The sequence below is a fragment of the Musa acuminata genome, chromosome BXJ3-6 (assembly GCF_036884655.1).
Source record: "Musa acuminata AAA Group cultivar baxijiao chromosome BXJ3-6, Cavendish_Baxijiao_AAA, whole genome shotgun sequence".
Lineage (NCBI taxonomy): Eukaryota > Viridiplantae > Streptophyta > Magnoliopsida > Zingiberales > Musaceae > Musa > Musa acuminata.
Window position 1 is genome coordinate 3,380,487 of NC_088354.1, and position 25,478 is coordinate 3,405,964.

A 25,478-nucleotide genomic window follows, 5' to 3' on the forward strand; every position below is an offset into this window, starting at 1 on the left:
TATTCGAAAACAAAAATGTCATACCCAAAGGCAATTACTCACATCAATCTCCCAGAAACAAACAGACACCCATTTTTTCCAAAAAAGAAGAAACAAGTTCTATGATTGTGCTATTGTTCTGTGCTCATTCAGTGGCTAATAAGGATCTGTGACAATAACCAGTACAACATGGCCTCACTGAATCTGAATGCTGTCTAAGATGGGCATATAAACATAATCACAAATTACCTTAGGAGTGTATAACAACAAATAACATAACCAAAAGATGGTGGCATCAACCATATGGAAAAAAAAGCTTTCATTTCCAACTGCTAGCTCCATCGGATTTTTTTCTTGCGCTTCCAAGTATTACAAAACTATTTTTTCTCAAAGCATGTTTCTTAGCTTATTTGTACATGACATACCTTTCTCATATCGGGTAATGATCCGATAGTTCTACCAGTTCAAATGAATAGGGGGGCTTGGGGAGATTTGAGTGAGAAAAGCTATCATATCAATTACTTGACACAAGGCCAGAAGAACAACAATCTTGCTTGAACCTTTTGTTTCTTAGGTGGGGCTAAACCAGGGCCCGACGGAACCATTCATATGCCCGTTTCCATGGATTCCTACTCCATTTGGGTTTATCGATGGAGGCATACCAACAGGCATTGGAGGAGCTGAAGAATATAAGCCATGAACTTGCGGAAGCGACTGCCCGCTTACCAGAGAATTGTTACCGTTCTTCATCTGCTGAATTGCATGGATCTGCCTGAGCCCTTCTTCATGAATGCGGGCAAGTGTCTCAAGTTCCTTCATCGACAAGGCTTCCAGGCCTGCACCATATAGTGGGGCATGGCGAGCCATCTCTTCTTGGAGTGAAGCTTCGAGTGTATGTATATATTGCTGCGAATCAATGAAGGAATAGCATTAGGAGAACAGATCTTCAGTATTCCAATTTTCATTTGCAGAAAAACCCAGAGTAACATCCCTTTTAGTTAGTGATAGGGGAAAGGTAATCTATTTGAATTTGCTAGTTTCATTCCAGAAAGCCTATCCAACAAAAGCAACTACACATAGATACGCAGTCTGATTAGGATTGCCTGGTTGAACAATCAGCCTCCTGATGAATGATTTCTAGGAAGTAGGCAAAGAAAATAAAACGTGCATGAAAAAGAAGATGCTACAATATACAGAGGAGACAACACAGAGGTCCAGCAGAAAAAGTTCCTGAAGGGACAACATATCTTGGTCAACCTGTTGTGGACTGTGGAAGCACTATGAAAACACTAACAAAAAATTATCTTACATAACGTGACAAGTTTGCATGTGTATCCAATAGTTTGATCTGATGAGGCAAGGAGACAAAAGAAGCTACCCAGATGAAAAAATTTCTTCCAACTTATATGCTAGTCATTGATCATGAAGTTTCTCGAGCAAATGCAAAATCAATTATTTGGAAACTAGAAGCACAAGATAACAGGTTTTCAAGGTTTAACAGATCCAACTGCAAAAGCTGGTTCACATCAAAATCACAATCTGTAAGATGCAAACGTAGTAGACCCAGGACATGAACACACTTCTACTTTCCAATGGTTACTACACTGAAATTGTCAGAAAAATAAAATTTACCTACCGGCTAATTGCAGGCTGGTTATCAGTGGACAAGAGTATTCTAACAAGAATAGAATCAGAAAATATATTTCAAAAAGGACAGCCTCGAATATGAGACTCCCGCCAATGTCTGAGAGGCGAATGTTTCCATGACTGGAACTTTGATCTCCCATGTCAAATAGGAGCAAACCATAGTGCCAATGTATGCCCCCTTCTAGAAATAAACAAGATAGGGCTCAATGCTAAAGTAATTTTTCCATGTGCCTTATTTGAACATCTAAAATCCTTCGAACATTTTTATTTTGTTGTTATCTCTTAATGCAATAGAAGCTTCTTTTAATATGCAGTTAAATCTTCATGGTCATTGAAGAATTGAGCAATCATTCACCCCAACGCTGTAACCATAAAAAAGTCTGAATTCATTATCATAAATTAGAATTTAAAAATTAAATACCATAGATTGCACTTTGCAGCATCACCCGATCCATATTGGTATGGTTTTTGGCAGATTTCTTGGTTGCATGGTTTGAAATAGGTGGGAATAACTAGAATCCATGTTAATTAAACCCCAGTTGGCCAACAATGTTAGATGATGTCACAGCTTATAGAAAAAGAAGAGGAGGAGAAGAAAATAGGAAAGTCGAGGTAGAACAAGCACAAGAAGATATTAGTAGACTGCCAAGAAACAGTAAGAGGAATTAGGTTATCCTCTAGAACAAATTTTATCTTGCACGTACTATCAGAGCATCTTCACTGACATCTCAAGCTGAAGAAGCTTACAAGTTGTTAAACATTTAAAAATGCCCTTATATTGAGAATAATCTAAAAGATCCAGAGCCTATAAGGTCATTAACAATTTGCTGCAGAAAGGGACTAAAAACAGAAACTTGTAGTGAAAACTTAAGACAAAGAAAGAAACCTGGCATGCTTGCAATGTTGCTTCCATTCCATCAATATATGCTTCGCATCGAGCAACCTGCTCTTCCTTCTCCCTTTTTTCTCCTTCAGTTTGTCCAACAGTTTGTGTTAAGCGCCGCACTTCATCTTCGAGTGATTGCCTGACTTCCTCCCTAGTCACCGTCTCTGTAGCATATCGCTTTAATTCTTCATCAAATCTTCTACGTGCAGCTTCTGCACTTTTCAACCTTTCAGCCAATGCATTTTTCTCTTTGACTACCCTCTGCATCAATTATAAGGTCAAATTATTTTCTCATACCAATTAGCCCCAATGCCAAGTGTACAGGACACATTACATAAAATGTTGCAAGTTAGTTGATACGAAGAACAAATGCAGGAAATGATGACCATTATAATGTCACAAGAAAGTAAAAGAAATAGAACCTATTAGTAACTTGTGCAAGAATTTAGGTAAATCAAATTAACAAGAATCCAATTGTTAAAAATGACAAATTGAAATAAAAGGGCACTTGTATCCTTCATGTGGAATATTTACACTCCATAACTTGAAGGTTCAGTTTGTTTCTGTTTGAAACAAAGACTTAATGAGAGTTGCATAACATAGTGAAAGTCTGACTTAACATAAAATGATAAAAAACCATTATAATACAATATCTTGTTCAGAGAATGTCACCCATAAAAAACCATTATAATCCAATGTCTTGTTCAGAGGTGGGGCAAATAAAAGAAAAAACCAAACATAAAAAATCTTCTGAGAAATTCTTCAAGGGCATAATCATCCAGTGACCAAACAATTAGAAAACAACTAAAGGATTTTAAGTTTTAATTTTTGAGATTTTGCAAAGACTGCCCAAGATCCAGAATAACAATATCTCCATATATACTACTATTATGTTTATAATAATAAAAAATTTAAAATAGTAAGCTGTGTTAACTTGCAAAAGATATATCCAATGGATGTGATAATGCATTCGCAATACAGTTGTACATAGATATATTGTGATATAAAATGCTTCTAAAATGGGAATCAAGTAAAAGTAATGCTTCTAAAATAATTAGCATAACATTTTTTTAACATTTTGACACGACAAATAAAATAACAACCACAAGTAGTAACATTCAGAAAGGAAAATCTCTCTTTTGTTCCAATCAAGCATTTACATTACCTTTAACTCATCACGCTTCCTAGTTTTCAACTGTGAAAGTTGTGTCTCTGCATCATGAAGACGGTCCTGAAGAACTCTCCTGTCAGCAGAGAGCTTTGCAATCTCCTCATCTTTCTCAGATCGAAGCCATTCCAACTGATTCTCAATGTCAAGCATATGTTCAGTTAGTTCCTTTCTTTCCCGAGCATATTGCTCCACCTCAGCTTTCAACTCAGCCTGTCATTCATTCAAGAAAATAGTCAACTAGATAGTTAGAGGGAAAAAATATATGGTCAGAGCCAGAGGGTAATGATCCCCAGCAACTCAAACAAGAAGATAGAGACCTTAAGACGGTTTGTGGTTGCCTCAGATTCATTTAGCCTTTGAGACAAAGAAGCTTTTTCATCAGCAACCTTAGAAATTTCTGCTTGCTTTTCCTCTCGAAAACGAATATGTTCAACCTCAACAGAACATATCTGGTGCCAAAGATTTGAACGATCAACTTGGGCAACTTCAGCAACCTCACGCAACATGTTCATAACTGGTCTAGCTATTCCATCTTCCTCCCTAACAAGAAATACCAAGACATCCATATCTATATCAACTACACGGCAACTATTTGACATATTTGTTGCACGTTCTACAAGTCCTTTCAACATCCTAAATCGGTAATGCTCTTCGGCATAAATCTTAAACATGATGGCATAAAGCATCCTCACAAAGTCCTGGACTCTCACATCCCTGGAAAGAGATAATACTTCACCAAGAGAAAGAACTGATGTGAAATCATCTTCTTGGACAGGCAATGAATCAATACTTCCATCTACCAGGACTTGCCTGTTCTGTGAATCATCCAAAATGGACCTAGATTTGATGTTCAACATTTGAGAATGTCGCCTTTCTAATACCAGCGCAATCGATTGCAGCCCAATGGCCCCTCGAATTAACGCTCTTTCAAAGACCTGTGAAACTTCAACAAATAATCCAGGTATGGATAACATCTCTATCAAAATGTAAACATCAGTGTGATTGTGACATCCATGCACAACCTGATCTATCCCCACGTGCAACCCATCAGGAGAGATCTCATTTGCACCAATTGAATAAGTATCGCAAGATATCGTGCAATTACCGTCAAGCCCACTGTCAGAGTCAATATCACTCATAATGGCTTCAGCCACGTCAGCACTAGTATGCAGTATTTTTGTCAGAATATCCAGCACACACTGAGGAACTTCAGTACCAAGACTTTTTAGTCTCAAACGAAAAGCTCTGACCTACAGGGAGAAAAAAGAAGAAAGAAAAAAATGTCAACAATCAGTCCTTTGATATACAGTGTATGAATATTAATCAAGGTTATGGAGAAACATTAAGTACAGCTTGAGGAAGATGCTGGCACTGAGATGCAGCTTTGAAAACAAAACTCATTGCTGCTACAAGATGTTCATCACTGCAATCCATCAACAACTCGAATGTCTTATATAGGATACGTTCCCACACTTCACTTCCAAACTCCAACTGACCTAGAGTACCAAAAACCTGAAAAGCAGGATTAGATATGAAATACAAAAGGCAAAATATACATTACAAGCATAACATGTATATAAAGCTGAAATTTCTTCCAAAGTAACTTTTAGCACAAAGATTATAGGTTTATCTGAAAAACATCTATAAATAAATAAAAAAATGATCTCAAAGAAATTAATAGAATACCGATAATTGCAGTGAAGGTTCAGCATCTGGTTTCTGAAGGCGATCTAAAAGTGCGCAAGCGGCTAGAGAATGTTCTGAAGGATCAATCAATTTGGGCACAAGGGTGATTAAATCAGGAAGAAGATGCTTCGGAGCTTTGTCAAGCACAAGAATAATCTTCTGGACTGTCTGCGGCCGCCTTCTAGGTTCAGGACATCCTTGTGGCACAGCACTATCAAGGGCTCTCAGTGAATTGATAATTAATCCCAAAAGCTCCTCAGATTGTTCAGGCCATTTTGTCTATGAAAAAATCATTGTAGAGTACTAATAAAGGATATCAAACTCAAAGATAATTGTGGTAATAACTCAAGTTTACAAACTACCTTGGAAACTTGGACAAGATCATCACATGCTGGTTGATCTCCAGAAGAAGCCTCATGGGGAAAAATGTGTCTCTCTTGGTCAGTTCTGTCCACTATCTCACATGCATTCGGGTATGAGCTTTGTACTGCATATGTGTGGTTGATTTCTCCTGTTCCAGGTTCCAATCTCTGATACATATCACATTGTGCATAGTCTGCTGATACTTCACTATCACCACCAGTTTCTGGTGGAGTACTAGCACCACTTGAACCAGAAGTTTTTGAGCTTGTTTCAGAAGAATCATATCCAGTTCTTCCTTCTGAAGGTTGGCAACACTCCACCATTATATCTATGAGTAAGTCAATGATAGCTTGTTGCAAGACTTTAACCCCCATCAACAAATTCATCAAGCTCGGAGAATTTGCATCACCATTTGAAGCATCTTTCTTGCTGCAGCTAGATGAAGATAGTTTAGTAGGAAGGAGCAAGCGCTTGACTTTAGCAGGGTCATCAAGATAAACACGCAAACTAGTCAGAAATCCAGCAATTGCACCAGCATCCATTAGAAGCTTTTCCCTTAATGTAACCTGGGGCTGAGAGGTATTATCTCCATATGACAGATGGAAGCCTGCTCGTGAGAGAAGGTTCCGGAACATGTCTTCTTCATCTCCACTAATAATTTCACTATCTTCAGATTCAATTAGTTCATCTGGATCTGTCGACAATGCATCCTGCTCATCTTCTGAAGCCAAAACCTTACAACAAAGAGACAAGAAACCTAAGGATGCACACACAAGTATACCAACAAGATGAGCTGAATAATGCAACAGATGACAAGTAAATATCAATAAAATCTGAACTGTTGTGCATGGAACAGATGCAAATGAGTGTTCATGACACGGCCTACATAAGTCAACCAGCAGGCCTTTACATAATGCTGGGTGTGCTGAATGGCTGTGATTACAATGAGTTGCTACCCAACCCCTCGTGGTTTTCGGGTTTGGGTCATGACATAACATACATAAAAAATCCTGGAAAGAGATATGCAAATGCTGGAAGAAGTCCACTGTACATACTGCATTCCACAAGGCTTGAAATCATAGACAGATCTCACAGAAGGATAACATCTAATCACCTAACTTATCTACTGAACCAATATAGTCAAAGATTAACATATGCTGATTTTACAAACATGCTATTACAGTTACATTGAGGATGCTCGCTCATGAAATAGAAGCATATTTTCTTGCTTTACAAAATAGTGAATGGAGCTAATGACAAAGTGACACTATTTAATACCTTCAGCAAATCATCAATTTGAACATTTCAATTGCTGATGTTAAAACTAATATTCTATTTCTTTTGTAGTATTAGGTCAAGATTCTATCTGATAATATTTTTAAACCAGTATTAAGTCAAGATTCTCAACTTTGACTAAAAATAAATAGAACATATGGGGAAAATTCATAATATGAGAGTGCACAAAAAGGTATTAACACAAGTACCACATAGAGATAAAATTAGAATGGAAGATGGTTTTAGCAGAAAACTTCTGATGTTTTTTATGTTCTCTAAGAAAAACTAATATTAGCCATATCATTTTTTCCTAAATATACAGAAAATTATGTGATTTAATTTGCATCATTTTTTTCTCAACCTACAATGTAACCATATTGCATTCAGAAATAATAAAAATGGTTACTGAATAATTAGATAAGCTGAAGCAAATTGGGTCACTGAACCCAAGAAAAATAGTTGGGCAAAACAGCATGTGACCAATAAGAGCCATAATGTTGCAATTATTTGGGTTTGGACACATGGATCTCTTCCTATCTTTGAAATTTGTTTATGATAATATCAGAGTTCAAACTAAAAGCAGCTCTTCTTTTCATTATTTCTAGTAGAACTTTCCAGGGTCTGCGTTTCTCTTATCTCAGGTTACTAATACCAATTGACTCATCTTAGCAAGAGAGGGGGAACTATAGGTCTTTGGATGTATTCCTACTAGCTTAAATCTTTTTCCCTCATTTTATCCTCTATTAAAATGACAACTAATTGTTTATGAATACATTTATTTCAATTCTAGCTTTCCTAGTAAACATCCATCTCAACATCCAGATCTTAGACACAATAGTTTTTCATACATGTTATTTTTAAACTACTCAGCACTCTAATCCATAAGGCTAGGTGGTCTTAGAACTATCTTAAAGGTTTTCCTTTTTTTAAGGGGGTGCACAAAGATCAATGAATTACATTATTCCCTTTACAGAAGTCTCAAAATTTTTAAATGGAAACATATCTAGGTTTTCTAATCCATGTCATCATTTTTTTTATTGGTCATTACTTCTAGAATTCAAAAGAACAACAAGCATAAACTTTCAAGTTTTAATACAACAATAATAGATTGAAGACTTTTCAATAATCCTCTCCCTAGTAGCTTTGTTAATTTGCACACAAGCAGAAAATTTATTAAACATATAAAGACCCTATCAACACAGAAAGAAGAATCAGAAAGTCGCAATTACATACTCCCAATAGCAATTACCAAAGCCCTAAAGTTACAGTAAATAGAAAGCTGAAAATTATTGCAAGCAATCAAATTGTACTTGACACGAAAATGTTATAAAAGAAAGATAAATGATAAGCTTTAGTATATGCAGCATTTTGTCTCAAGGTTTTCCTAATTAGACCCTAGTTTTTGGACACATCTGAACCTATAAATTGTGCTAGATCTATACTACCATGAACTACAAGTCCCAATAAGGTAAGTGGACCTTTTTCCCAAAGTCTTCTTACAATCTGGTGCTCCGCATAGCACTCTCACAACATTGAAAAAAGTTCACATATAGTCTATATGAATATACTTCTCCTGTGTGTCCCAATATTTTCTCTTAATCTCCTTGTCATGTTGAACTGGACATTATTTAAGGATACATATAAGCCATGTCAACAGCGCAAAGGCCTAATTGAGAAACCCAATTATCGAATATATAATATACTTTGGCTTTTTCATATGATAGGATGCTTGTGCATTGACAAACAAGGCTGTCGTTAAACCTTGACCATTTCAAAGAATAAGATTCACTAAATGACTAAAATGACCATTGGGTCTGTTATTTCCTAAAAGTAACCACGATAATTAACCCTCAGAAATCAAAATTTTAAGGCAATGAAAAATGAATCTGTTAGACTGCAGAGGCTTTACGAAGCCTGGTATCATGTTTTTTGAGTTAAGCAATGTTTGCAGAATTTTGATGTTTCTGGATGAAACTGAATGCATGAATATATACAAAGTATCAGTGTGTTTAACCTGTTATGGAGGCTTCAGATATATGGATAATTTTGTACTTGGCGAACATTACTTTATTGAATTGTTATTTCTAATGCAATTCTGTTAAAGGATGCCTTATCATCCTAATCTATTTATATTTCTGCTCTTCTGGTAATGATTAGTAGTGGTACTTTCTTTTGCAGTAAAATAAAAAGTAATGATATTTGTTCTTCAAGGAAAAAATCAGCAATTGGCTAGTGTTCATAAAGTGAAATCTAGAATCTAACATTAAGACATTTATCTTCCAAAGGGGATAACTACAAAATTGTACCAATTACTGGTGATGTGAGTTTGCAAATTTCCTGGTCATTGTTTTATTCATAGATTGAAAAATCGACTGGTTTGACATGATTCGGCTAATTTTTACAGGTCCAATAACTAACTGCTATGCAGACCAACCCAAACTGTGTGGTCCGGTTCCCTCTCTCTCTCTCTCTCTCTCTCTCTCTTTATATATATATATATATATATATATATATGTGTGTGTGTGTGTGTGTGTGTGTGTGTGTGTGTGTCTTAATGTTTGGCTCGTGTGATGCGACTTATCATATCTTCACTTATTGCCACTTGCCATTCCCAAGCCCGTCGCCCAATCCAATACACCTCCTGCTCCTCCTTTCTTCCTTCTTCCTCCCCTCTCCTAAACACGGTATGCTGGAATGAACAGACCCATACCAGTCAGGCCATGGACTGGCATGGGTCCGGCAACCGAAATTGCAAACTTTGGTTCTAAACCTAATAGTAACTGATTAAAGGAACAAAAAAACAAGTATAAATGATTCAATCTGCACAAAGTTTTGTCGAATAATAAGACATGCTTATCCTCTTTTTTAGCATATCAAGTTCTAGCCAGCATTTTAATTGGCTGATACATACAAAACAAGGACAAAAAGATTCTGTTTTGGCCACAAGAATCCCTTTCCAATATTTAAGCATCTAGAAGTCACATCTTTCATTAATGCAAGAACCATAATGCCTTTTTGATTATTTACAGCCAGATATTGGTTCTCTGCCACTGATTTGGTACAACTAGCTTAAATTTGCTCACTCTTATGCATGCACAATAAAATAACCAACTCCAATGATGAAAACCATCAAGTGCTCAATCATTACATTTCCACCTTTCCAGGAATGCACCTATGCCGTTTACCCTTCCCAATATTCTTATCTCATGTATACTTTGATATGATTTGCTCCTGCTTCCTGATTAACCCACCACAACGAATATAGTGCAACATGTTACCTAATATGCTAACGGGCTAGAATCTTCTTGCTTTTCCAATCAATGATCATTTACTCAAAAGTAGGTGAATTAAGAGCTATGGAAAGTTTAGTTACTAAGAAATAAAACAAAATCTAATAGCAAGTGATTATTAACAACTGAGAAATATGTTTGTATAGCATATATAAATTGACCTAAATGAAATTACTAGGTCGAAAGAAAAAGGAGGATAAGAAGGAAAGTTGGACTTATATCTTCATGAGATTAGTAAATGTTGATCTAACAGTTAAAAGAGTTTATTACCAAAAACCATGACCAACTTATTTATACTTTATTCATGTTCATCTATACAAAAGTTATCATAAGCATGCCGGCATGTTTTGGCAACCAACAGGCATGTAATTCGTGATAGAAAGAATCAACTGCAAATTTAGGTTGGACAGAAAATAATAATAAACAGGCTCCAACTATCCCATACACAAGTATTTCCTGAATTCAAATATACCTCAAGATCAGAAAACTCAAACCAGGGACAGCAATCTATGATCTCACAAATGAACACCACAGTATCACGGATGAGAAATCCTGCATCTGATTCTAGCAGATCAGAGACCTTCATAAACTGTAAGACTGAATTGTTCCAAGTTTTCGTGCAAATTGAAGATTCTTTCCACACAGTTTTTGCAGGATTTTTCTGGTTGACAATAGCCATTCTGTACCGTACCCAAAAATTTTTGTCAGAATCAATCCCAGATGACTGATCACTCTCCAAGTATATACAAATCGTGTCAAATGACTCATAGACACCTGTGGTTTAGTCAAAGGGTAAATGCCTATAAATTATAAAATAAGAGCAAATGTATTGTCAAATAAATTAAGAAACTTAGATACACAATGTACCTATTCGGAGCTCACAACCCCCGACTTGGAAAAATTTGCTGAAAATCTTGCGTGTTTCCATAATCTCCTTGAAGGACAAGAAATTTTCCACCCTCCATGTGAATGATCCTCTCTTTGAAATAGCGTCAACTTGGGAGGCTGGACACACGGGAACCAGTGCAGGCTCAGTGTCACTAAATTCTTGCATCGTAGAAGTCTCCTTCAATATTAGAACCTCAGCTGAGAAAATGACAGTGTCCTGAACAAGAAATCCAGAATCCTGGTCAAAGAGACTAGTCAGAGTCACAAATTCACGCCAACCCCAGTCTTTTGCAGCCTTCGAGTAGCGATTCTGTGACTCCTTTGTAACAGATTTTTCCTCCATTCTCTGATTCACCACTGACAATCGATGACTCACAAAGCAACTCCATTCACTTGCCATGTTGCGGGAATCTGTGACTTCGAGGAACACGGAGAGGTGACATGGAGGTTGAGACTGTCCTGGTGCCCGTCACAGATGTAAGAGAAAACAAAGGTTGACTCGATCAGCATGTGTACTTCCTCACCATTACACTATACGTTAATAAAGCAATTACAAGAATTCCCATTGGCATGTAAATAAAATAATAACATATGAGTGATTACTAACAAAATATTTTGAAAATGAAGTGTAACTACTAAAGAATGTAATGATGCACAAACTGGGCATATATGGTTTGGTACAATTAGCATTAGTACTACATGAATCATCCCTAAGATCTCAAAGAATATCATTAATATTGAGATTAATAAACAACCACTGAAGAAAACGCACTGTTGCAGAATTCCCTTCTGACTGCAAGAATACTAAGTGGACGGATCATCAGTTCCTCAAGAAAATTATAGCAACCACAAAGGAATAGTTAGCAAAGGGAATTCCTATAGCTTCATCAATCAAATCCCATACTCCCAAAATGCATGAAATAAAGACACAGTGAACATCATATAATGAGCTTACCCCTGGGATAAACAATAAGGCGACAGTCCCGGTTGCCAATCTGGAACCTCCTACTCTTAATGCAGAGTCCTGTGATCTTGCGCTTCTTAAGTAAGTCCTTAAGCTTCGTGAAATTTTCGATCCTCCATGTAAACTTGCCGAAATGTCCATCCGACTTCCTCGCCACCCCCCTCCCCCCACTGCTGCCAAGTACAGGTCCAAAATTCTTGGTGAAGTTGCTTGACTCCCTAATCACATGGAACGATGTGCTGAACACAGCAGTGTCATCGACAAGGAATCCAGCATCTGGACCGACAAAGTCCTCCATGCGCATATAGTCATTCCATCCGAGGCTGGTGTTGTCGCCGCTCTTGTTGTCAGCAGCAAACCGCCCATAGGAGTCGCGGTGCACATGGTTCAACCCAGGCCGCTGGTTCAGAACTGACATCCGGAAGAGGCACCAACAGCTACGCTCGAGGGCAGGGGCAGAAGGACCAGCGGTGGCCGCAGCGGTCTTCTCAGTGTCCTTGCTCTCGAGGCACATGGAGAGGTGGTCGGCCCCAGCAACGGAGCTCTGATACACGCTAATCCTGAGGTTACAGTCGCCGGCCGGGAACACGGGGCTCATGATCTTCTGCGTCCTGATCATCTCACGGAATAGGCTGAAGTTGTGGACCTTCCAGGTGAACTTGCCGCCGACGACGTCGGCGGGGGGTGGCTGAGGCTCGTGGTCGCGGTTGAAGGCAATGGTCTCGTGGAGGAGAAGGATGTCAGCGGTAATGACGAGGGAGTCAGAGGGCGGGAGGAGGAATCCGGATCTCTGGTCGAGGACGGCGGCGAAGGGGGCGAAGTCACACCAGCCGTGAGACTTTTTCTTGGAGGAGAAGCGGTGCCAGGAGTCGCGGGCGACGGACTTGGCGTCGTCGAGGTGGTTGGAGAGGGAGAGGCGGTAGCTGGCGAAACAGTCCCACTTGTTGCCGCCGGAGGACGATGAGGAGCCGCGGGGGTCGACGATCTGCAGGTAGAGGGAGAGGTAGCCCGGGAGGGCCTGCGAGTCGCCTCGCGGGTACACCAGCAAGCGGCAGTCGTAGCCGCCCACCTCGAAGTAGCGGCTCCACAGGGCGCGGGCCTTTGCACGGGGAAACTGGGGCACCGTCCACCGGCACACCGCCGAGTGGTGGCCGCGCCGCTCCACCGTGACCGCGTCCTGGCCCCCCGGTCCGCCGCCTCCCGCATCCCGAGAGGAGACGAGCGCGGCCCCGGGCTCCTCGGCCGCCGCCACGCTCCCGGCCCCAAAGGGCGACGCAGCCGCCTCCTGCCGGGGCTCCAAGAACGGCCCCGACGGCGAAGGCGAGGCTGTGGACGACGTCGAAATTGACTCGGCGAGATTCAGAGCTGTGTTCATGGCGCCCCGATCGATCGATCGATCTCTTCGGATATATCTCCCTCCTCCTTTGCTTTTGGTCGGGGATCGCAATCTATGGATTCAATGGCTCTTCCTCGGTTTCGGACATTTGGGGGCAGGAAAGAAGACGACGGAGGAGGAGGCGAAGAGGGTTTGTCTGCGTGCGTTCGTGCGTGCGTGCGTATGTATGTGAGCGAGGCTATTCGGGGAGGGCAATGCAGAACGTTCACCTCATTGTCTTAAATCTAACATAAAACTGTATTATACTTCATCTAATATATACATATATATATATAAGGTGATTTATCGAAAAAAATTATTTGGGGTATATATATATATATATATATATATAAAATTTAAGCTATGATTATGGACTCAAAAATCAAAATCTAAAAATAAATTATTTATATTTATATAACTAAATCCATTGATTAATATTAGTTTCGTATTAATGTTGGAATCACCCAAAAGCATCGAATATGCAATACTAATATGTTACGAATATTAATCTATGGACTTAGCTATACAGATATAAATAATTTTAACATCAGTTTGCAATATTGAAACTAATTTACCGATTCTCGTCTCACAATATAAAAGTACATAGCAATTAGTTAAAATTATTGGTATTCCAATATATATATAATTTAAAATTTAGAATATAAAATTAATGGATATCATTGCTTTAATTGACATAAATTTTCATGAAATAATAATCTAACTTATGAAATAAAATTGAATAATAATTTTTATTAGGGCAACTCGTTATGGACGATCGAGTCAACTCTACGTGGTCTAAATCTGAAGATATAGGAGCATCCAAAGTGGCTCCGAGGTGGTCTTAGGGTGGTTTCGTAGTGGCACTAAGATGGTTTCGAGGTGGGGGTTGAAACTTCTGAGGCATCACATGTACTAAGATGAAAAGTTTCCCGACCTAGTTCCTCTGATGTTCAAATTAGTTTGATATCTTTTTGGGGTATGAATTTTTCGTAAAAAAAGAACCCCTGTATAGTACTAGGAGTTAGCTTTTCTAGCTGACCAAATGAGGAGACAAGTATGCAACCATCCCAACTTTCTCCTTTGAAATTTTACCCATGTAGACAATAGGGAGAGAACAAGCCCAAACGATAGTCCGAATGATTTCTCTTAAATTATAGTTCGTGGAGGGAAGCAGGTGAAACGTGACGATGACCCTTTCCTTCTACGCTAGTCTTCACATGACGATAGATGTCGGAGGATGATTGAACGTCAAAATGTTATATTTCAATTTCAATACTCGAAACAAATCAAAGTATAACCCCCTCGCTAGTTGGATCGCTTTCGGACCAACATAAATGAGAAGAGAGGGGTTTACGTAGGAGACGAAGGAATATGTCAATTGGTAAAGAGAGATCTATCACATATTAATCATATCTTTAAATAAAAAAACTAATTTATTCCATATCGAGAGATTCAAAATTAAGAAAACACAATGATTGATGGAATGTGTTGCATATCAATTAGAAAATTGGTCTCAAATTCAGTGCATGTTCATGAAAAAAACAAAATGGTGATACTTCTCGAACATTAAATCAGCATACAACCTAAATTTAAATTTGGATTGGTTTATCGTTATTTAGCTCATAATCACATTCACAAGCCCAAAAACACGTTCGATAAATTTTTGCTCTAAATAATCAAATTAACCAACATTCATTTGACCAGCTGAGAAACATCTTAAAACTCGATTCATCCATGCTCAAAATATTTCCAAATAATCTATCAGAATTAAAACCGAAAGGTCGACCGGCTGTAGATACAAAGGTAAAAGTAGAATTATACAAACATAACTCAACAAATAGAATCATCTCAGATGATCTAATCCAACATTACCAACTACCTCAACATCTAGTCTTTATAATTCATGACAATTCCTACATAAAATATGCCACACTTTGGTTCTCTAGCCTTTTTGTACATTGCAGATGTACTTCTTTTAGTAGCGACAAAATCTACGTATTATATTAGCAATGACATTTACTTGCTTTTTGTACAATACTTATTTGTTGAACTGATATTGTGGATGCAACCGCTTGAATTAAATGAAAGCTGACATCAGATTTCCATCTGACAAAAGCATAGTTAATTACAGAAATATACAGGGATAGACTTTGTGCCACAGCAGACATATGATGGTTCAGCAGATCGAGCACTTTACAGAAATAAACGGGAAAAAGGAAATTTATGTATGGCGGTGGAAACTTTCAGTGCTCTTATTAACTGAAGATTTCTCCAGAATTTCGAAGTCAGAATCTTCAACTGCTTGCCAATCACCAGATTCCTCATCAGAAGACATCTTCAATTTTGGCATTTTTCGATTTATCATGATCTCCTCACCGGCAGAGACATGTTTCCTCCTAAAGGAGTAGGGCAAACACACCTGCTCTTCTTCTGTCAAGAGGGAATCCATGTACTTCTCCATCACTAAAACATTACCTTCGGTAGTGTCCCTCAACGAAACATCATCAGGTACAAATTTTATTGTGTCACTGGAAGCATCCGCTGGATTTGTTACCTCAGACCACTGATCAATGCTTAATTGAGATCTCGACTTGGCCATCAATGCATCTTGCCATGCTTCATTATGTTCTTGCTGGATAGTGCTACATTTCTCACTCATCAATGAAGGTAAGCTTTCCGAGTCAAGGTTTTGAGATTGAGTAGATGGCCTATTGCATGTCTCCTTGGCAGTTATGCGCATTGAGTCCAAAATCTGTCGAGAGACTAGTAAAATGATCAAAGGGAGATGAAACAATAAGCCCAAAGCTGATCAGTTAATTCGCTAAGATATGGTGCATGTTTGCAATGAAGCATTATTGAAGTTCAAGAACCTTGACCTGAAACACTAGGAAAAAAAAGCTAAACAGTATCATGACCAGGCCCAGCAGGATGCTGACATGTTTATTTATTGAGCCCAAACCACTAGTCAAAATGCCCAAAATGCTTAAATTGTAGTTAACCGTATTCATCCACTTATCAAACCTAAGTCACTTTCTGTGTGGTACTAAACCAAAGTACCAACATAGCTCAGATAAATGCATAGCAAGGGGCATATGATGCCTACCCTAGACTTGACCCCGGTTCTAGAATCGACGATTCCGATTCCTAAATTTTGGGAATCGAAACCAAACCACACAGGGCCCATTTCGGTTCTGGTGGTTCTGATTTCCATTTAAACTGTCAGTTCCTTTTTTTACTTTTAATTTTTAATTAAAATAATTTAAAACCATAGTTTGTCTTACCGGTCCGTATTGGTGTACCGTCTGACATCGGTATGGTACGTACAGAGCTGTACCGACATATTGATAGACAGAATGGTGGGGCATACTGACGTACCAATATGTACCACCCATATCGATCCCTAGTCGAACCAATACATACCGCTCGTACTAAGCGATACGATGTGGTACGACGAACCTTGTTTAAAGCAACAAAAGATCATAATTTTATTTCTAAGTTTTGATCAGTGAAATGATCAAATCACTATGAAATAACCAAAACACCCTTGCAAAATGCATTTATATCACTATTGGGAGTGCAAATAGGTAATTTACCCCTTGAAGCCTTAAACAATCGACCACTAGACCATTGGGCCTCGAACAGTTGGCTCAAACGGTCAATCAAGGCCCCTTTGACCTGATTTTTCATTTAAATTCTGGAATCACCAGTTCAAACCGAAACTGAACTGCCAAGGGCTGGTTTTGGTTTAGTTTGGAACCAATGAACAACTGGGCCGGTTTGGTTCTGGTTCGAACCAAACTGGATCAGGTCTAGCCTACCCTAGGGGTAGCTCCATACTTTGACATTCCTTATAAGTCAACCAATTAACTCCCTAATATAGCACATCCATCATATGCCCTTACAAGTAAATCTCTTCCAGTGTAGGACTAAACCCGGGTGTTATAGGCAGTAGGAGTAGCCATAGGAGTTCAATAAGTCATAGAAAGACTGCTTAGGAATAAGTCACCTCCAGGAGAGGAGCAAATATTTGCTTTAACTAGTTACCATTAGGATGATGTAAATGATCACACACATCCATTTCTCAAGAGTCAACAGAAAGGCCAAATGTTGGTAAAATATCGCAGGCATATTAACAAGATATAGCTACAAGCATGTTTCTGTGTCTGGAAAATATTGCACCAGAGCAACAATAACTGTAAATTTAGGCTGTCAACTTTTTATCACCTAGGCACATCAAATGGAAGAGTAACTTTTCAAGCCAGCAGAAACACAGACTGACAAGATAACATGGTTGGACAATGTAATTAGCATTCTAGAATTGTGGAAATTCCATTAATATTCAGATTCAAAGTAACATTTGCAAATACCTTCGTGCAAATTTTCAGCTTTGTATGTCACAATATTTCTTGTTTTCAGAACAAAGTTTTTATTCTAATATTGAGAATCAATTCTTGAAGAAATTCTAACCATGAAATCTAAGAGATGGAATAATTAGTAAATAGGCGTATGAGCCAGAATACCACACATGCAATAATTTTAATTTAGCAAGCAAAAGGGGAGAACTTGAGAGAGCAAACATGATAACCAAGACACCAAGTACATGAGCAGATTTAGACAACACTGAGTGACATGGACAAAGAGTCATGCAAGATGACTATCTATGTATTTGATTTCTCGATGAGGTAAAAACAATATAAAAGAACATACAAAAATAATCTGTGTGTGTGTGTGTGTGTTGAGGCAACAAAGAAAACAATTAAACCATCTGTGCCACATTAGTTGTAAACTGAAGAGTGTTGAAAGATAACATCAAACCAGATTCTTTATAAAGTGGAAGTGGAAGTGGGAAAATTTAAACATCAACTGGATTTAAACATAATTTAAATGGAAGATGGATCTATTACTATAAACTTGGATTTAAACATTTTGAAACACATACTATCAAGCCTATCAAGTTAGCCAGTTCTCTCATGACACTGAATTGTGACAATTGATATCAGAATTAACCCAATACTTAATGGGGGACACACAAGTAGGAAGGCCTATTATGTAAAAAAGTTTGTAACACCCTAGTCTAATCCCAGATTGGAAGTGGGAGGAGTATTAGATTGGTTGAGTCTACCATCTTCAACTTATGTTTAAGTATTTGACGTCGCATAGTTTCATGTATATCAAGCTAATGAATCAGTTTTTCGATCAAGCAAAATCGTGATAAAGCTAATTAAGAAATATGAACATGATTGTCATTCCATTTGAAATGCATGCAGAATCACAAGGTTCAATCATATCTCAAAACCTATAAATGCTAATAAATATACATGCTTTTCAACATTGACGAGTAATCTCAAGTGCTATCATGAAACACTCACAGTAGTAGTTTCTCCCACATAACTAAACATATACTGATCAAATTGTCATAAAAATGCCTATTAAAATTAAAATTATAGGAAATACACTAAGGGAATTTTGACACTATGAAAAACCCAAAAGAGACTTATTCCACTGGGAGAACCTACCACCATATCTTTAGCTGAACCAGACAATTGGGACCCTCAGCCTGACTTTATGTGACTCTGTTAGTCTTAAATATGTTTGTTTGGAGAAATTGTTATAGAAAATTTAAAGCCTACTCATACGTGTAAGGAATTCCTTTTTTCCTAAATGTTCTCAATCCTCTTTGTCTATTGCTTGTCGGTGCAGTTTCTTTTCTTCATCAGCCTCCTCATGGGTTCCTCAATCCTTGCAAAAGATGAAAGATTAAGTACTGATATTTCTTTTATAATTCTATATTTAATTTTCTTCAGATATTATTTGATTTTTTTTAAAAAAAATAATAGGATAACATAGTCTGAGGTATGATATTTGGTCAGTAGGTGATGGTCAATTTTGCACATTCTTAACATCAACATAAGCTATCTATCTAGCACAAGATATTGTCCATCTCTAATCTCTATGCAGCTGCACTTTTAAGTTTTATATGATTAAAGAATTCCAGTAAACGACATTCAGCAGTCCCCAGTTCGGTACATGGAAGTTGTTCTGTCAAGTGAAACATGTATAATTGCATAAGTAAAATATTAGAATGACGAGGGAGACATATATAATTGTAAAGCAAATAACAGAAAATTTATTTAAGCTAGCAGTCAAAAATGGGTAACTATAAAACATACAAGCGATGAAAGTCTACTTTTATACAGTTCTAATTAATAACTCACAAACAGATCAAAATAAAAGGAAATTCTTGCATATATAATACTTCTCAGTACATGAAACAACAAAAGAAGAAAAAAAAAGCATTACCTAGTTGTTGGCAGGTCACCAGCTACAGGCATCTATGGTGATAGTCAACGCTAGATCAGGAAGAATTAGGATGAAGGACAACAGAGGAGGTGGACGAGTCTATTTTATAGCAACATAGATTTACAAGTTCAACATCTAAAAACAAAATCTAACAGGAGAAATGGGACCTCTAGCCAGCAAAAAGTAGTGGTGGTGGACACTGGTGGCCAGATCTAAAAAATTGATAGATAGCTAGAGAGGAGGAAAAACAAGGGGGGCTGCGAAACATATTTCAGTAAAAAAGACAAATAGAAAAAGACCCACAATAGTTTTTAAGGGGTGCATCAGCTAATTTGGACTGTTTTGACCAACAAAGCCTAAATATGTTTGAGTTTTGATCAATTTAACATAAATTGCACAAATCAGACCGTACGTTTGGGATCTAATGGCTGTTCAGATTAGTAGTACAAGCTAATATGCCAGATAAGGCCAGGTGGCTACTACCTTCACGAAAATTACATGGAAACCCACTATTTGAAGCATGATAAGCTAATAACTTGAATATACCAATAAGCAAGAAAATCATTTGGAAATTTTGAAGCATGGGAATTTTTCTTAAGTATAGTTCATATGTACTATGAAGAATTTAATTACATACCTGACTAGTAGATAACAATTCAGAATCATGTTTGCTCAGCTTGGGATGCAATAATGTGAAGTATATTCTCCAAAAGTATTCCTCACTCATGTAGGTGGGACAAAGACTGAGTCGAAGAGATTGTAAATCAGGAATAGCATCTTCAACAGTTGAAATGTGTTCTCTTTGAGTGCAAGACATATTAAACGCTGCAAAATTATACCAACAATTTAGTTGTCGCTTCCCATTGTCAGTCTATCAGCAGTAAACCACACCAGATTTGTCAAAATCAGAAGTAAATTAAAGACAACCATGGTTAATATAGCAAATTTTAGCCTTTTTGTGCATCTTTGATAGACGTGCATACTGGTACTAAGTACTTATGCAGATACTTCCTCTAAGTTTTGAAACACTTATTATGTCCCTAAACATTTTGTAGCCCTGAATAAGCAGCGTAAGAAGTAAATAAAACTAAAAAGTTGTTTCACAAATGTTATCAAAAAGGACATAAAAAGAAATTAACGAGATTAACCATAAACTATGATGAGATCAAGAAAAGCAAATTTAAGAGGAAAATATTCTTACAATCCACCACCATAATATATAGAGTTAAAAACAACAAAGGCTTGCACAAGGGTCCTGCTAACCCTGCCTAGTCTAAGATGACATCAAGAAAACCAAATTTATGAGGGAATTATTCTTACAATCCACCATAATATATCATTATAAAAAACAACAGATGTTGTTCACAAGGCTTCTACTAATGCAGCCTCTGGCAATATCTACATGATATCCATGAAGGATTCAAATACTCTATTTCTTGACTCAAGTCAATGATATTCTCAACATGTTCATCAGTTCAATTTTTTCTAATTTGATGAAATTAATGTTAATTTTTATTCCTCTTTATCAATAAGCTATGTTATTTCAGTATGTTGAAAAGAACAAGCCCAAGTTTTTACCAACGCGGAGTCTGAGGAAGGTCAGGGCATACAATTCTATCCTAAAAAATAGCTCAATCAGACAAAATCCAGGTTAATCTCCAATAGTTTTCTTTAACAAACCATTCCTTCATGGCTCCCAAGAATATTATATAAAGGTGGAACTGATGAAGTGTATGCATCTCTAGTAATGTTCCAATAACTTGTTAATCCTTGAACATCTAAAATACTAACTGTATTTCAGGTTTTGTTAGCCTCATCTTAAGATAGAGGGTGGGCCTTGGCACAATGATAAAGTTACCCCTTTGTGAATTGGTAAATCAGGGTTCGAGTCATGGAAACCGCCTTTAACATGGGAGACAATGGTAAAAGCTATGTACATTGATGCTTCCCAAATCCTGCATTGGTAGGAGCCTCATACACTGGTTCCGCTCATTTCAGGCGTTGTTCCCTTGTATTATCTTGAATATGTTTGCAAATAGAATATTGCATAACTAATCTCAGTTGTTAGATAAGGAAGCATTTCCATAAAACACTATTACCCTCATCTTATTGGGTTATCAAATTAGAAAAAATTTGTATCCTTTTGCATAATGGCAATATTCAAGATTGACGTACCTAGAACCAAGCCAAACCCATCAGGTTTCACATTTTTTTTCTAACCCACTGATGCAGAAGCAATTTAGTCTATATGTTATTTGAATAAATTTTATTAGTTAGCAATATTTTGCATTCGTCATAAGTTGTTATATGACAACATCTACTCAAGACAAAGAAAAAGGAAACAAATGCAGAAAAGAGTGGAAGAAATCAAATTCGTTATTGATTGAAGATTGCAAATCTTCAAGGAAGGTGAGTTCTTTCCCACCTTGTGTGTGAGTGGTGTGAGGCCATGTTTGTTTTACAATGGAATCATTCCATTGTCCATGTGCAAGACGTACGGAGGTGCGAGGCCTTTATCTTAGGAGTTTGCTCCTTGAGCCAGAGCAACCCTGGTAGTAATCCTTTTTTTCTATTATCTTTCTGTTATTATCTCTTTTCTTTTCTCTCTCTACCTCTCTATCATCAAAAGGAAATCCACTGCTACTTGTCCTACATCACCCACTCCTTCAATGTCTCTTTCGTAGGATGTGAGAGCGGAGGTTGCACTGCCAAACTCACAAGTACAGGATGACAAGGGAAGATCAACTAGCAAAAGAAAGTGGCTACATATATCCACCACTGTGATGCATGGTCTGTGATTGTGTTATTTTTCTTCCTTTCCTTTCAACATTATCTCCGGGCTATAATTCATAACACTTATATTTTGGAATATCCTGACATGTCACGGCAACCATTGACTGGCATCATTGGACTCAAAATCTTGATGACAGTGAATGTAAAAACAAAAAAAAATTAATGTGTAAAAAACATATTAACATTAAAAAGATGAAACAATGAACAGCACAGAAGAACAACTTTGGAATTGATCAAAACAGCTGAACATTTACAGATTTGAAACATCAAATACAAACATTTAAAGTTGAACATGCAAAAGAGTTGATAGTTGTTATTTAGAACCTAACTAGGGTCTAGCTGGCTGGACCTCCTAGGTAGCACTCCAGGGGCAAAGAACTAAACAAGACTCCTCTTATAAATTAGTCAAGCCAACAATGGCCATACCACATAGACCTGTGTTTATAAAATAGATTAATTGCAAAGTAACCAATGTTACAATGAAAAAATGAATTTTTCCTAGCTAAACATATGAATTTGAACCTGCAAGAAAACATCAACTGAACCCAGTAACACAGATAAACTGGCAGATGAAACATAGGCAAATTGCCCAAGATAAATCACAAGTGGAATAAGTGTTACATTTAATTGGAAGATAATGAGGCTTAAGATTTTGTGGTAAAAGTATAGAGCAGAAATGGTGTCCACCAAAGTAGGCCGTTACAACGGCATGCTGCCATAAGCAATACTTGGAGTGGATAGATTATAGCTAGTAGACAAAGCTGAAAGGAAGTAGATAATATGCAACACGTAGCCCGCAATTATCACAACTTTTTACCCTTATCGTCCGAGCTGATGTCCACTATGATTCGCACGTCTTTCTAATTTAGGGATAAATTGTCAAAAAAAGAAACCTCCAAATTCAAGAAATCAAGACAACCAAAAAAACACACATTCAATTGCAACAAAAGCATCCTTCAATTAATGAAGTAAGGAAATTACGGTCATCCACAGACACCGGGAAGTCCAGCCATGACTCGGGGCACTTGACGAGATCACTGACGAACTCAAGCAGCTCCTCAGACACCCCGACGGTACCCGCATAGCCGGCGCGATCGGGGTACCCTCCGTAGCGATCGGCAGGGCTCCGGAACGCGCCGGAAAGGCGAGAGAGACCGCTTCGGAAGCCTCCTCCGATCTCCGCGAGGTCGCTGAGGATTCCGGCTAGGGCCCTCGAGGAGAGGCGCGGCGATGGCGGCGGTGCCGCGGGGAGGCGGGGCGACGGTGGGGGGGAGTCGTGATGGGGCGGGGGGAGGAGTGGGGAGATAAAGCAGGCGATGTCGAGGAGGTGGCGGCCGAGCTCGGAGAGGTCGTCCCTCACGCCACGAAAACCACGCACCGCCATGGCTAGGGCTTCGACGGTTTCGGTGAGGAGGAAGAGAGGTAAAGAAAGCAAGAGAGGCAACGGGGCGTGGTTTTATTTAAGGAAATTTTCATATATACCCCTTTAAAGTATTTTTTTCTGTATTTGCTCCTACAAATTTAAGTATAGCATAAAATAAGAAATAATAAATGAAACTATAAGAATGTGTTTTTCTTCGATTTTTCTAAATTTATCGGTCACCATTAATAGTGGTTGTTTATTGGTACACACGTATGGAGGATTTAAATATTTACAGGTATTATATGAATAATATTTTAATATTTGGAGGATACATATGCTATATTGAACTTTAGATGGCTTAATATGCAATTTCTCAGCGTTGAAACAATGCGTTCGGAACATTTGATATTTGTATTAAGTTGGATTGGTTGCAGGATTGCGCTAAAACTACGCCTATATTATGATTACCCCGCGAATTGTGACCTTCGAGACCGGTTTCACCGAAATGAACCATCGAATTGGGGTTCAGATGGGCCCCGTATTCTGTCAACAGGGTCTGATGTTGATTGACCACAGACAGACTGCCACCTGCGCCTCTTTCGTGAATCCTGCCTGGCTTGAGACTTCGGTCTTCGTAGGTGCCCGCCGACGGGCTTGCACTGAGTTGTTGCCTGACTTGAAGGGGGCAATTCTAACCCGATCCAACGGTTCATTCTCGAACACTAGTTTGCAGTCTTTTCTAATCTTGATTAGATCAGCAATTAGATGGACTAATTAGATCGCTAATATGTAGTTAGCTATCTTCGTTATCTCGATTTTTATATTTTAAAATATTATATTGATATCCAGTTACGAAAAAAAATATATATATATATATATAAATCTATTTAACTTCACGATAACAATTTAATCAATGAAAATATAAAAGTAAAAATAACAAAATATTTTTAACTGGTGAGAATCACTCTGCATCTACATTGACAGTCCTTTCACTTACTAGCGTTGATGCAAAGCGATCCTCAGCTCGTAATCACTTTTCTTATCTATAATAACCACTCGTGGCCCAACGATGTTGTCGTTATCTTTTATTTTTATATTTTTATTAGTAAAACTAACGTCATTAAGATAAATAAATTTAGATGTTTCACTTTTGTAACTATAGAAACTACGTAATTAATCCTCTTTCGACCAAGTTGACTCTTTTGAACAAGTCAGAGTGATGGACACCATCGCTTAATGAGGTGTTATATGAAAGCATTTTTTCAGTCCATCTCTGAAATGCCAATCGAAATCTTACCTGCTGGTGTTTGGATTCCCCTGAGTGAGAATTAGAATCATGTTCCTCTGGATCTTATGTCAAGAATGTGAATCACTAATTCTTATTTCCCATTCAGTGATCAAATCATGTAAATAAAGAAGCAGGGGAGAGTCGGATCTCTTGTTCGTTCAACCAATGTGTGACACTAGCAAAAAGAATCTTTCACAAGAATTATCGGCA

At 37.9% G+C, this 25,478-nt stretch overlaps 2 protein-coding genes across 2 annotated transcripts; both read right to left on the reverse strand.

Annotated features, from left to right (window-relative positions):
- Window positions 1-283: 283 nt before the first annotated feature.
- Window positions 284-13,736, reverse strand: LOC103986829 (uncharacterized). Its single transcript, XM_009404937.3, has 10 exons — window positions 12,141-13,736; window positions 11,165-11,644; window positions 10,770-11,071; window positions 5,732-6,466; window positions 5,370-5,648; window positions 5,034-5,195; window positions 4,001-4,933; window positions 3,678-3,893; window positions 2,513-2,773; window positions 284-885 (listed from the first exon to the last, which is right to left on the reverse strand). Exons 1-10 carry the CDS (start codon window positions 13,522-13,524, stop codon window positions 550-552), a joined length of 5,088 nt encoding a protein of 1,695 aa, XP_009403212.2. The 5' UTR covers window positions 13,525-13,736; the 3' UTR covers window positions 284-549.
- Window positions 13,737-15,596: 1,860 nt separating this feature from the next.
- LOC135641794 (uncharacterized) lies at window positions 15,597-24,054 on the reverse strand. Its single transcript, XM_065157514.1, has 3 exons — window positions 23,599-24,054; window positions 20,462-20,649; window positions 15,597-16,276 (listed from the first exon to the last, which is right to left on the reverse strand). Exons 1-3 carry the CDS (start codon window positions 23,999-24,001, stop codon window positions 15,746-15,748), a joined length of 1,122 nt encoding a protein of 373 aa, XP_065013586.1. The 5' UTR covers window positions 24,002-24,054; the 3' UTR covers window positions 15,597-15,745.
- Between the last annotated feature and the right edge of the window lie 1,424 nt (window positions 24,055-25,478).

Coding starts and splice junctions, on each gene's coding strand:
- LOC135641794 (XM_065157514.1), bottom strand. CDS start 24,001: ATGGCGGTGCGTGGTTTTCGTGGCGTGAGGGACGACCTCTCCGAGCTC. Junction 20,650..23,598: donor CCCGGTGTCTGTGGATGACC/GTAATTTCCTTA, acceptor ATAATTTTGCAG/CGTTTAATATGTCTTGCACT. Junction 16,277..20,461: donor AATTGTTATCTACTAGTCAG/GTATGTAATTAA, acceptor GTCTCTCGACAG/ATTTTGGACTCAATGCGCAT.
- LOC103986829 (XM_009404937.3), bottom strand. CDS start 13,524: ATGAACACAGCTCTGAATCTCGCCGAGTCAATTTCGACGTCGTCCACA. Junction 11,645..12,140: donor CCTTATTGTTTATCCCAGGG/GTAAGCTCATTA, acceptor GACGGGCACCAG/GACAGTCTCAACCTCCATGT. Junction 5,649..5,731: donor ATCTTGTCCAAGTTTCCAAG/GTAGTTTGTAAA, acceptor ATTTTTTCATAG/ACAAAATGGCCTGAACAATC.